Here is a 14329-nt window from a genome sequence, read left to right on the forward strand (position 1 = left end):
CTGCAGACAGCTGACTCTCTCGCAGTATGAAATTAAATAGATGCCATGCAGTTAAGGAAATGGAAATTTAAATATATGGCAAAGTTAAGGAAATGAACTAGATGTCACAGTTCAGGAATCTGGATGTGATGGCTAGTCGAGTTATACAAGGTGGGCCAGAATAAACTTAATGTTGAAATGTGAGTAAGGTCCACATTTCGACCAGATTAGGCGAAAACAGAGCTTTTGAGCTGGATCGTGCTCAATTCATACGCCTCGCTAATTTGAAGCTAATTATGGCCCACCCTGTTATACTATGCAATTTAGCACACGTCGGAGACGTCTCACATCAAAACCTTCGAATGAGGAAGAAACACAAGATAATTCGTCACGACAGAAGATAGTTTCTAGGATTCATTACAGGCTACAGATCTACAACTGTGATTTGATCTTGACAAATTAATAAGGACTTTATATAAGGACTTTATATATAAGGACTTTATATATTAGTTATTTATGGTGAGCGTAGAATTTTATGCAATATTAGAAAACAATCTGATCATATTTTTATGATTTGATTGACTCTAGGCTAGCTGACCTCTGCCTCGCCACCAACAACGCCGAAACAACTATCAACAAACTACATGATTGAAAATCATAAATAAGAGTCACAACATAAAAAAAATGCAACAAAGTATGTATCTAGTTTCACGGTAACCTCCACAGAACCGAACCCTGTACGATAACCTCCACAAAACCGAACCCTGCGACTTGGAAGACAAATCACCCGGGATCAATCCCGGTGTCTAGGTTGGCAAATGACTGGAAGACTGCTGAAAGCCACCGTGATAAGGGGTAAATAGCCAATACATTGCTTCAGGGATGCGATTACTACAACTAAACTATCGCTCTAAGTTACGATTTACCGTTCGTACTACAGACTTGAACATGTTTAAATTTAGTCGCTAATTAAGAACGGGATTCTGCCGAATTTACCTTGTAAAGTAAAACCCCGATTTACCGCGCCCCGATTTATCGCGGGTATTTCCTTTCCCCGGAATTTTTCAAAATGCACTAAAAATTTTTCCCGAAAATGTGTTTTTTCGACAATTTTAATCCTTTTTTTAAGCATTTTGGTCACAATTTTTCGATAATTTGAGTTTTTTGTACCAGGGTCGCCCTAAAGACATGTCTGCGAAGTGTTCGACAACTCTTCAGCATTTGAATCACTTCTAACTTAGACGTTCACGTTTACGGTTTATAGTGGAGTGATTATCCCTAAGATGTAGTAAACTTTATTGATCCCCTATAGTATCAGTACTGAGGATACAACCCCTAACACAAGCTCATTAGCTTGGCTCTACGTGTGCTTGTTAGCTCAGGTGCTCGTTACTGCTTCTCGAATCACCTATTTATAATCATAGTATGTTCTCATATTACCCCTTAAATCCTCTTTTGCTTGACAATACTGACGTATTGTTATCCTGCTATACTGACGTATTGTTATCCTGCTATACTGACGTATTGTTATCATGCTATACTGACGTATTGTTATCCTGCTATACTGACGTATTGTTATCCTGCTATACTGACGTATTGTTATCCTGCTATACTGACGTATTGTTATCCTGTTATACTGACGTATTGTTATCATGCTATACTGACGTATTGTTATCCTGCTATACTGACGTATTGTTATCCTGCTATACTGACGTATTGTTATCCTGCTATACTGACGTATTGTTATCCTGCTATACTGACGTATTGTTATCCTGCTATACTGACGTATTGTTATCATGCTATACTGACGTATTGTTATCCTGCTATACTGACGTATTGTTATCCTGCTATACTGACGTATTGTTATCCTGCTATACTGACGTATTGTTATCCTGCTATACTGACGTATTGTTATCATGCTATACTGACGTATTGTTATCCTGCTATACTGACGTATTGTTATCATGCTATACTGACGTATTGTTATCCTGCTATACTGACGTATTGTTATCCTGCTATACTGACGTATTGTTATCCTGCTATACTGACGTATTGTTATCCTGCTATACTGACGTATTGTTATCATGCTATACTGACGTATTGTTATCCTGCTATACTGACGTATTGTTATCATGCTATACTGACGTATTATTATCCTGCTATACTGACGTATTGTTATCCTGCTATACTGACGTATTGTTATCCTGCTATCCTGACGTATTGTTATCCTGCTATACTGACGTATTATTATCCTGCTATACTGAAGTATTCTTATCCTGCTATCCTGACGTATTGCTACCCTGTATATAGTAAGATTATGACTCATCAGTATGGCTCAATTCATCAGGTATATATTATATAATATAGAGATATATATAGAGATATTCCAGAGACGTGTGTAAAAAAGTTTTACTTTAGTACTATACATTTTACAGGTTTATTTTGTGAACTTAAGTGATATGATTTTCTGAGAATCAGTTATCAGTATTTGATATGAGATAAGATAAGAGTATATTTTTTCACAGCTTTTAGTTCCTTTTTAAAATTTCCGTTCATCAGATTTTCCCACTTCTTTTAGTTTCTATATTATATATTCTCAATTGTATATGATTCGTATTTTTTATAGTTGCTTTAATGATATAATTTCTCAGAATTGATGTTAATAAATGATGCAAAGAATTACGAGGATCTAGTCAAAACCGCTTTTTTTATTGTGTAGAAGTTCGGCAATGAAATATATATATATATATTATATATATATAATACATATAGAGCAAGATATGTGTTCTTAAAAAATCGATCCGACATGAAGACTGCAGCAGAAAACGATTACTACGAAGAGAAATTAGCAATGTCTCAATTTACATTTCACACCCGATCCTCCTCAGTCCTCAAGATACAAATAATGATTTAATACTCGTTGAAACACCTTGAAACGACCAATATAATATTATCTAAAGTTTCAAAGTTCTAAACGATTAAATAATGAACTCTACCGCTAGATAAAGAGAAAGAAATACCTTTTCAGAATACACCATGTCCTTCACTTGGGACAGCAGCGACGATACGTCCTAATCGTTTAACTGGACTGGTAAGTGGTAAGCCATGAGAGATGGAAATTTAATATTGTATAATATTATCCTCTGTAATTACTTATCAGGCTGTCTAGCGAGGTTATAAGATGAGCTCCTTCGCATGAAATATCAAACATGGGTATTGGGTAAGAATTCCTGTGCTTTTTTAGAACTCCTGTGCTGTTATGATCAATCATAATATATAATATTATATATTATTATTATATATATTATTATATTATTATATATACCGACAGGAGGCAGTATCTGTGTACAACTTGCAAACATAGCAGTATACCATGTCATGCGTGAGCAAGTCTATACAGACACGGAACTAATGGAACCTGTAAAATCGGTCAAGAGATACATAGACGACGGCTGTGGAGTATTCCATGGTACGAAAAGACAGTTTTCAAAATTCATCGCGACTGTCAACTCAAGGCTAGCAGAACTTGGCCTCCACATTGATGAGAACATCATAGAAGATAACAATGTTTATGTGTCGTTCTTAGACATCAAATTTTGTTTCGACACCGCAGGTGATCTTCAGACAGACCTCCATGTTAAAGAGACTGATGCCCGCTCCTACCTGTACTTCGGTTCCCACCACCCGAACCATACATTCAGCAGCATAGTCTATAGTGCATGTCTGAGACTCCGGCGAATCATCAATGATAACGACAGACTCCGAAAACAAATTGATGAATTAAAAACCTTTTTCTTCCAATCCAACTACCCTAAAACTATGGTAGATAACATCAGTGAAAAGGTCAAAGGCTTCGAAAGATGTCTCAAACCACTGGACAACTCAAACAGCAATGTCCTGGTACCAAAGTCTCCAGAACCAGCAGTCCGCGTTATTTCAACATTTGGCAGTGATCAAGAGTTAGTAGAATCGGTGCAAAGATTGGAACCAGAACTCAGTAGAACCAGGAGCTTCTCAGGATTATCTGGTTCCCATACAAGTGGAAACACCCCAGGCTCCCCAATATCATCTAGAGCCGGTACATCACGCCCTATCTTCAAATTCGTCAGACGTACTGGAACATCATTTAGAAGGAAGTTAGTCAAAGCAAAACAGTTTGCGGATGACTTAACCCAACCTCACACAAGACCATGTGGGGGCAGACACTGCGGTACCTGTAACATCATATCTCCACATCCATCAATAACAGTCAATGGACAGCGAGCCAAAGCAGTGACTGGTACATGTGTCAGCTACAATGTTGTATACCTCTTCAGTTGCCAACTTTGTAACATGTGTTATGTAGGAAGAACGGTGCAGCCCCTCAGGGCACGAGTAAACGAACATCGCGCCCATTACTACAAACTCATTTCGGACAATACGTTTGTCCCTGAAGAAAACGACGACGGATTCAGCTTGGGTAAACACCTTGTAGAAGTTCATAACATGAAACAACGTGACAATTTTAACCAGGCTTATAAAGTGTCAATTCTCAGTAATAGTAGCCCAAGAACTCTAGAAGTGGATGAACACCGTTATATTCAGAAACTTAGAACTATACGTCCATTGGGGCTCAATGCCATGGACCCGTTTGGGATTCCATTATTGGATTTATCTTAAATGTTTTCTATTGCATTGGGGCACAAGAGTTATGTTTTAAAAAAATATTCATATCGTTTTTAGTTGTGTCATTTCATTTCCAATGTTACACTTTGTAGGAACTGATATTAACCGAGTTTCTGATTCAGGATGTTACTGAAGATAGTAATGAAAATGTTTTAACGCCTCAGTACTGTGTTTTACTACAGCTCAACCTGCTCAGTCTGACTATTTGGGAATTTAAACTCTTGATATAATAAATTATAAAGCAAGATCAAGATGCAAGAGTTCGCAAAGGATTAACCAGACAACACAAGAAGACAGGAACCAATAAGAAGATCTCAGTAGGGCCTGTCATGATATCATGGATCGCTTAGGTTCCACCAGGATCTGGTAGTCCTCATAATTCTGCGGCCTCTATGTATCGTCATCTCGAACAACTCCGTAAGACCCTTGTGAGTTTGGCATGTGAAAATTTGCAGCCTTCCAGACATTGATTGGGTTAACGAGGTGTCGTACGTCACCTCAAGATCGGGTGACAGGGGGCTGACCAGGCCAGAACCCAATTGATTAGGTCTGTGGTAACGTTATTATGAGCCTGAGGTCACGTGACTGTGACGTCACCAGAGCTTGTTCTCCGTTTCCCGCTCATTGGACCAGGTGAGCTTGCATGCTTGTGAATGTGGGTGTAAGTACAGCTGTACTGTAGTTTATATCTAATTACCCACTATTATAGAAACCGTAAATTTATTTTCTGACAGAAAGCTAGAAATTTACCAAAATATCGACATTGTTATAAACTTATTTTGATGAACATTCCTGAAGCTGACCTAAAATTGCACGAGAAATCGATTAAACTTGGTTTCAGAGCTCAACAATGCTTCCTTATGCCTTAAAATCCATTTTTATCGATACAATCAACATTATGATCCTGTTTATCAATTAGTAACAGGTAACAAATACGCAGAAACAACCATCACACCTACCTTATCGGACCTTATTTGGACGGACATTAATTGAACGCTGGAGGCCCTTACGTTCATCTTAATGTCCGTTCAAATAAAGTCCGTTCATTTAAGGTCCGTCCAAGTAAAAGTCCGTTGAATTTTTTTCAAACATTTTTCCACTTTGAACTTTTTGTCCAGAATATGACAACTATGAGAACTTTATTGTGCCTTAAGTTAACGAAGGAAAGGTTCTCCTTGGTCTGCCAGAAGCACAGAAAACTCTACTAGTATATGAGGTTTTCAAGGGTCACTTGGCGGAAAAAGTCAACGGAATTATGGCACTCAACAACATAGTTCATGAGTTAGTCCCCGCCAACATGACAAACTTTTTCCAGCCTCTAGATATTACGGTAAATCGTGTTGCCAAGGACATTGCTCGACGTTGTTATAGTTCATATTACTCAGGGGAGGTAATGAAACAGTGCTAGGAAAACTCCAAGTGATTAAGGTTAACCTTAAGTTGTCTAAGATAAAACCACTTCACGCCGAATGGCTTGTAAAAGTTAACACTGAAATGCAGGACCGGGGTAGTTTGATAAAAAAGGTTTCCATAAAGCTAGAAATCACTGATGCTTTAAGCATGGACTATTTCATGCACGAAAACCCATTTGATGAAGATGATATGTGATATTAGAAACTGATCATGTACACATACTTTGACATTTTTACTGCTTAACGACTGCTATTCTTACTTACTGTATAAAAAATGGATTTAAAAATAATTTGCTGAAATAAAAAACGTCAAAAAATGAAAAAAATTCGGATTTTTGATGGTTTTGAATACCTTCTAGCGTTCATATTAATGTCCGTTCATAATTATGTCCGATCATTTAATGTTCGTCCAAATAAGGTATGATAAGGTATGTGAATACTCTATTTTAATAACCTTTCAAAAGTGGGATGCTCGGTTCACGCAGGTAATTTTCACTAGGAGTACCGGGAAGAAACAGTATTATATAGGACTCACACAATTTAGTACACTGATATTTGCAGATAAGAATTGGGCAATTTGCGTTTATTATGTAATCAAAATTTTCGTTTTTTAAACCAATTTTCGTTTAGTAAGTGTTTTGCGATTACTAATCTTGATTACTTAATATAGGAGGGGGGTTGGGTCTTGATTACGGGGGGGGGGGGGGGGGGGGGGGGGGGGGGGTCAAACCTTGATTACGTAATATAGGGGAGGGGGGGGGGGTTCGGTCTTGATTACGGTTGATTACGGAGGGGGGGGGGGGGGGGGTAAAAATTGCCAAAATATTGATTACGTAATATGTGAACGACCCCTTCATAGTACAACTTTATTGAAATGACAACATAATAGAAGAGTATTAAAATATTTTTCTAACATCAAAATGTCAATAAGTTCCGCGCCGTCTATTGTCCTTTGAACCCGCTACTGCTAGTATATAGTTGCAACAAATGATAAAACTAAGTAAGTAAATTTGATAATACATTTTTGAACTTAAAAAGGTTCTATACTGCGGTCGGCTGCTGTAATGTAATATATTGAGTGTTGAGTATTAAGATTCTTATATCATATGCTATTGTTTTAGTAACAATAAATAGTACGTTTTCGTAACAAAAAAATTTAAAAATAAAAATTGTACGTTGAACTTAAAACTGTTCTGTATTGCGGTCGGCTGCTGCAATGTAATATAGAGTATTGAGTATTGAGACGCTTATATTATATGCTATTGTATAAAAAATGGATTTAAAGGTCATTAGCTGGTATACAAAAACTTCAAAGAAATGAAAAAAATTCAGATTTTTGATGGTTTTGAATGCATTCTAGCGTTCATATTAATGTCCGTTCATAATAATGTCCGTTCATTTAATGTCCGTCCAAATAAGGTCCGATAAGGTACATTGCATTCTTAATAACGGGTCGATTTCGAGTGACCAATAATCGTCGTGATGATACGTCATGTGTTCCTGATCATCATAAGCAATCAAGAGACAGGAGCGGCAAGGTCAAAAGGAAATCGCGGCACTTGCAGAATTGCGATTTTCCTCATTCCCTGCGACAAATCGCGATTTTTGACGTTTGCCGAGACAAAAAGATCTTCGCGACAAATTGCGATTATTCCAGGTCTCTGAGGACCAAATTTGCGCATTCTCCTTTAAATCCGAGGGCCAAATATCACGTTCTTTATAATTATATGGAACTAATCACATCCACAGCCTTCCGAATGTAGGTACGGACCGAAAAAGTATTTTCGGCTCATAATGCTCAGGGAAGCATGAAACATGAACAAAAGTAGTTTCCAGAAAAACTTTGAAAATAATTTGGATTTAGAAAATTTCGGTCTGAGTCATTCTCGATAGGTACAATTAGGATAAGCAAAGTGCCTCAATATGTAAGTTACTCTCCTTATTTCTATATAAACATAACTTTTATAATAATTCTTACGCAATAATTATAATAATTTTCTATTATCACTAGAAGCCGCACAGACCTACTATCTACACACAAACCAACTAGTAATTTTCATTACCCTAATCCTATGAACCAGTGCATCCCTAATTCATAATTCGTGTAACAACATCATGAAGAAGAGTCTGTTTAGATTCGATCTTAACACTTAAGATTATTAATATAGATGCTATTGTTTTGCCTGACGAGCCTGTCGCTCCCTAATCTATCTATACTAACAAGCTAGTTAACGAATTTATGACTTAGCTCCGCAAATTCGCCGCGATTTTGCCTAGTTTGACTTGTCGCGGCGCCGCGATTTTTGGCCCAAATAATCGCGATTTTCTTTTGTCCTTGAGAAGAGGCGGTTGCTTTAAATCAATGGTTTACGTTATTTTTGTGAATTCGACCCCTGTTGAAACGGTTATCACACTTTGTAACTGCATATGTATTGAGGATAGCTTCACAAATAAGAAGATCAGTAAATAAAATTGTTACTTGTTAATAATTAATCAACAGGATCATAATGTTGATTGTATCGATAAAAAATGGATTTTAAGGTATAACTATAATGAAGCATTGCTGAGCTCTGAAACCAAGTTTAATCGATTTCTCGTGCAATTTTAGGTCAGCTTCAGGAATGTTCATCAAAATAAGTTTATAACAATGTCGATATTTTGGTAAATTTCTAGCTTTCTGTCAGAAAATAAATTTACGGTTTCTATAATAGGGGGTAATTAGATATAAACTACAGTACAGCTGTACTTACACCCACATTCACAAGCAAAAACGGAGAACAAGCTCTGGTGACGTCACAGTCACGTGACCTCACAGTCATGTGACCTCAGGCTCATAATAACGTTACCACAGACTCAATCAATTGGGTTCTGGCCTGGTCAGCCCCCTGTCACCCGATCTTGAGGTGACGTACGACACCTCGTTAACCCAATCAATGTCTGGAAGGCTGCAAATTTTCACATGCCAAACTCACAAGGGTCTTACGGAGTTGTGCGAGATGACGATATATAGAGGCCGCAGAATTATGAGGACTACCAGTTCCTGGTGGAACCTAAGCGATCCATGATATCATGACAGGCCCTAAGATCTCAGGTAAAATTAGTAAATTAACAAGAAAATTAGTAAATTAACAAGATATTGTTCAAGTGCAGATTGTTCAATTGCGGATGTTCGAGGAGTAAATGGTGGGTAGGACCACGTCAAACAATTGTGCGAGGTGGTCACTTAAATGAATACGCAGTGCTCTACAATAAAATTACGTCTGGATCTGCAATCTGCATGGAACACGTATAATCATGCTGCTTTCATTTTCAAGTTAATTCTAAATGCCACCACCTCTAATCGACTTCAGGAAGACAAATTTCTGAAGTCGATATACATATTATCTTAATATTATATTGTGGAAGAATGGAAAATATTCGAAAATATATCATTAAAGTCAACAAAATCTATTATCGAATTGATTTGTGGGTCAAAAGAGCGACCAAACAAGGGTTGGAAATATTTCGGGCAGATGGATGCAATGGCTAATTCCTAATATTTTTGACAACGATTAAACTAGTGATTATTTTTTTCGTCACGTCATAAAAAGTCAATTCATCCACTGGTCCACTGTCATTTTTGTTGTTGAAATCTTGAAAGATTTCGAAACAAAACGTTAAGAAAGTTTTATATCTTGACCTTTAAACCAGCGAACCCACAATAAAGACCAAAACAACAATAACTTCGAGCGTTTGTTTTTATGAGAACGATCCAATCTTGTTAATGAAAATCTATTTATTTATAAAGAGTCAATTTATTAGGGCGACACAAAACAAATGAAATTTTATCAACTATCAACAAAAATCGGAAATTCAGGTTGCAAAGGTAAATTATAGTTTACGTACAGTATTCTGTGTATTGTTGCACGACAACAATAATACTCCTGATTTCAAGGTGGGGTAGAGAATCACCATGGTAACGTGACAACATACGTGACAACCCACGTGACAAGCCACGTGACACTTTGGAGTTGTGGAACTGACACTGTTTCAGTTGCTGATTCATGTACATTCCCTTTATTCGTAACACTATGTCCCGTTATCTCAGCAAATACACAAATTACCGTATTCTCCTGTACGGAAGGTAAGGTAAATAGAGCCGTCACATCACTTCCCAAAATGTAGCGAGGAACAGAAAGGCCAGAGTCTCAATAATGAACAGTCAGGAGATGAGGTCAGATGAAGAGCACTATCCTCGAGATGTCCACCATCCTTCAGGAGATCAGAAAGTATACACAAGATCAAAGCAACCGACAAACTGAACAGGATGGTCCGATATTAATATCTCACGCACAGAGACTAGTGTAATATTAACAGGTAAGGTGGGCCAAAATGAACGTAACGTCAAAAGGAATTGCAAACAGCTTCTCCGTCTGATCTCTTAATAAAGTCCACCTTTAAAAGGTGGGCCACAATAAACTTTTACATAATTGGTCAAGAATATTATTCTGAAGAAATGGAGATGAGATTGGCAATGTACTACGTGGACCATTAAAACATAGGCGTAGCTAAAAAGAAGTGGTTCACAGAAGAAGAATAAGTATGATAAGCTGAGGACTGATGTTCTGCTATTTATACAATATTTACTATACGAGGGATACTAAAGCATTGACCACGTATTTTCTCATTCAGGAACCGCTGAGATCAAGAAAATAAGGTAGATGAAACATACAGTAAAATGTAAAAATTTGCATCAAGCAACCAATAACACATTAAACAATCGTTAAATGTTTAGACGGTATGATCCATTGGAAATGACAATGATAAGTAAGAAGTTGGTTTTAGTACTGAACATTAGTACTTTAGTGAACTAATATTGATTAAAAAATATCATTATGTTGTTAATCAGTTAAAACTACAATTGAACAGCGTACACCGTACAAATTTCATCAGGAGTACGTATTGTTACACTCATGACAGGAGTACGTATTGTAACACTCATGACAGGATTATTTTGTAAAGTCCACATTACGAATATTTCATTCCTTCGACAAACAGCAGAAAAATACTGATATTGTAGTATTCAGACACAAATCAGTCAGACTTTACATCATTTCAAATATTACATGGTATCATTGCAAAGCAAGGATTACAATCTAACCAAGCTGAAAACTTGTACCAACAAGATCCAGTATGTTCAATCGGCAATTATTATGGGGATTCATCGAGGGGCAACATATAAGTGCGGTGGGTGCGGAATTGCACTATTGACCTATCACTGCATCTTTTTGCACCATCGGCCGTTATTCGTTCTATCATATTTCAGCCTTTAGGCACGCTCAGGTTGGATTAATCAACAGCGTAGTTTATAATATAACGTAAAACGTTGCCTCTGAGTTTTCTGACAATTCAATATATATAAATCTAGAATTACTCTCAAAGAAATTATTGCGATTGGATGGGCGGGATGACTGCACTGTATCTATATTATATATTATATCTATAGTAGTAAAACCTCTCTTTAAGTGAAAAACAATAATCTTATATTTCAAACAAAAGAAATGCCATCTTATGACGAGAGGAGGATTAGGACCCCTCTTAATACATTAAATCAATTCTCATTGTAACGTCCTCAATAAGTGTAATAGATTTGTAATGTTGCAATTAGTTTAATTTAATGCTGTCGAATAATCGAACCTGAGAGTAACTCAAGTAATTGCAAATTTAGCGAATTGTCCACCTTATTAATCGTCTTTTTTCCTCCACATTTGCCACACATAAAACAATTTTAAGCAGGTGCACTTTTACCGCACCTTTTAGTTTTGGCTCCGATTCAGTAACTCTAAAAATGGGAACTATTGTGTCACGTCTGATCCAGTGATTACGGGCGCTTGCACGCGAAGCTAGTAAGTGAATCGGAACTATTGTAATCGGGAACTACTTTGCTTTGATATTCAGACGTGCATGACAAGACGGGAACTACTGTGTCTCGCAGCTCAGCTGTCTGGTTAAGTTTGATATGCAAATTGCATGTCACTTTACTCTACTCTTGTTACTTCACCATCAAATCGTAATATTGATTCTTTCAAAAGCTTTGATGAAGCAACAATTTCAAATGACTGACCAATAAATATTTGAAGCTCAAGCTCAAACAGCCTTTAAGTAAAGTAGATTGCTTTTAAAGCCATTATTAGCGGATCAACACAAGTTATTTCCTCCTCAGACCTTTACATAAGTGAAAACTCAACTGATAATCTTAGACATAATTCTTTTCCGATGAAAGTTCCGATTACAAGATTGTAAGAATATCTCTGTATTTCACCTAACTCACCAGTCCAAAACCTCTTCTAAATAAAAATCTCTCAACAAGACTAAAAACCTCCTCTACTGAACTAACTAGTTCTCTTTCGAAAAGTGTCATTCCAAATGAGTTATCCTAAATGTCCAGGAAAGACGGGTATTAATGAACGAATATAAACAGATATTATTGAAGGCTCCGATTGGAACAATGTATTTAAACCGCCTCATGAGTTAATGTCCGCATTTCCTAGATTAAAGAGCTGAAATTTGGACTTCTTGATAATCCAGTCAAATTAATTAACGGTTTATCAGACGCAGAACATGCATTATTTCAGTGAGGGTTACAGAGGAACAAAACTCTGCAACCTGCTGCAATATGTGATTTGGAGCTGAACATAATATTAAACCCACCCTAGACTATAAATAATCAGGGTATGTTTGTTGGGTAATGGTCTAAACTGCTCGTTGCAGTGGGCACCTTTGCTGTGTTATTTCATCTAATAAGTGTTTTAACGACTTTTACTCAGATTTTCACCATTTTTTATTGAAACCAAAAATATCGAATCGTGATAATATTGTGATTCGGGTCAGGGGTTTCGGATGTGAGTCCCGATTCCTGAGTTATATCTATGATCGGCAAAATGGAAAATATATTGATATCCGGCTGTTTAGTCGGTTCCTAACTCGAACCGACAGAAATTTATTTGTAGGACATTGACATTTAGGGAACAGGTTACTGAAAATAACACTAAAATCTGGTATCGACTATAAAGAAGACAATTAAAACAAGACCTCCAGTACAAATATCACAAAGAGCTCTTAATATTTTCGCAACCATGCGGTTTAGCAAATATTTAGTTAACATAAAGTCTGCATATACATCCTTCTGAAGAGATAGTAGTTTGTATGTGCATTCGGACATGTATTGTTCCTGCTATACTGGGGACAAATTTCTGAAAACAAACAAACAGACAAACATGGAGTGAGACAAACATACAGCTCTAAACAAACAAAGATATCTTTAGTTACTTGGAACCACAACTAGAAGGAATGTGTTACAAAGTTACCGGAGAATAGCTGGAATAAGGCAGGAGAGTTGAGTGCTCTGTTGTCACAGGGAGTGTCGTCACAGAAACTGGATCACGGAGCTCTGTAAAGTCTGTAAACTCTGCATCATCTATAATCGGTTCCAAATCGTCGTTTCTTCGTGGCATTGACTTGCCTAATGAGAAATAATGGTTAGATAACTGATTAATTGATTTTATATAGACTTTATCAGACCATTTGAAGAAAGGATTACCGGATCAAATAACTAAAAACTAGTTGAGATTCTGTTAAAAGATTAATTGTTGGTTGTTATGAATCTTCAAGGGGTCGGGTACTATCAATAATCCATCTAGCTAGTGTTAAATTCAAGGGTTAGATTCAAGATAAGACCTGCAACTATTATTCGGTTGTGATGGCTTGACAAATTGTAATCACCTGAACTTATAATAGTAATAAAACCACTCAAAATTCAACTGCAAAAACTCGTATTTTTTTTTAAATTTGAAAATTTAATTAATTATTATATATATAATATAAATCAAGTGTTACATTTCAGCCATTTGTCAAAAAATTATATAAAATAATGTATTTCTAGAACTAAGTACCCACAATTTTGCTGGTACAGCCAAACTTTTATATACCATGCCTCAATGGCCAAGCGCCTAGTGGCCAGACCTTCTGACTACTGTACAGAAGTTCCAGGGTACGAATCTCAGTGTCATTTAGTCTAGGGAGTAGCTAAGGATCCATTGGGTCTGTGTGAGATTTCACATCTGCACATGGAATGTCTCCTCTGTCGACTTGAGGGATTAAGGAGGGGGCCAGCCAAATTCAACTACAAAACTCCTATAAACACACTATCATTATTCAACAGGTCTATTATAATTGATGTAACCATGTGCTACATAACATAACATAACATTATAAATAATGCCTCTCTGGGCATC

General features: G+C 36.8%; 1 protein-coding gene across 1 annotated transcript in view; it reads right to left on the reverse strand.

Annotated features, from left to right (window-relative positions):
- LOC134826219 (proton-coupled zinc antiporter SLC30A2-like) overlaps positions 1 to 13566 on the reverse strand; it is a 35563-nt gene extending 21997 nt beyond the window's left edge. Inside the window, exon 1 of the mRNA XM_063838515.1 lies at positions 13403 to 13566. Within this exon, the coding sequence (XP_063694585.1) occupies positions 13403 to 13549 (147 nt within the window). The 5' untranslated portion in view covers positions 13550 to 13566. The remainder of the gene's footprint in view (positions 1 to 13402) is intronic.
- Between the last annotated feature and the right edge of the window lie 763 nt (positions 13567 to 14329).

The sequence above is a fragment of the Bolinopsis microptera genome, chromosome 2 (genome assembly GCF_026151205.1).
Source record: "Bolinopsis microptera isolate Bmic1 chromosome 2, MBARI_Bmic_1.0, whole genome shotgun sequence".
Classification (NCBI taxonomy): Eukaryota; Metazoa; Ctenophora; class Tentaculata; order Lobata; family Bolinopsidae; genus Bolinopsis; species Bolinopsis microptera.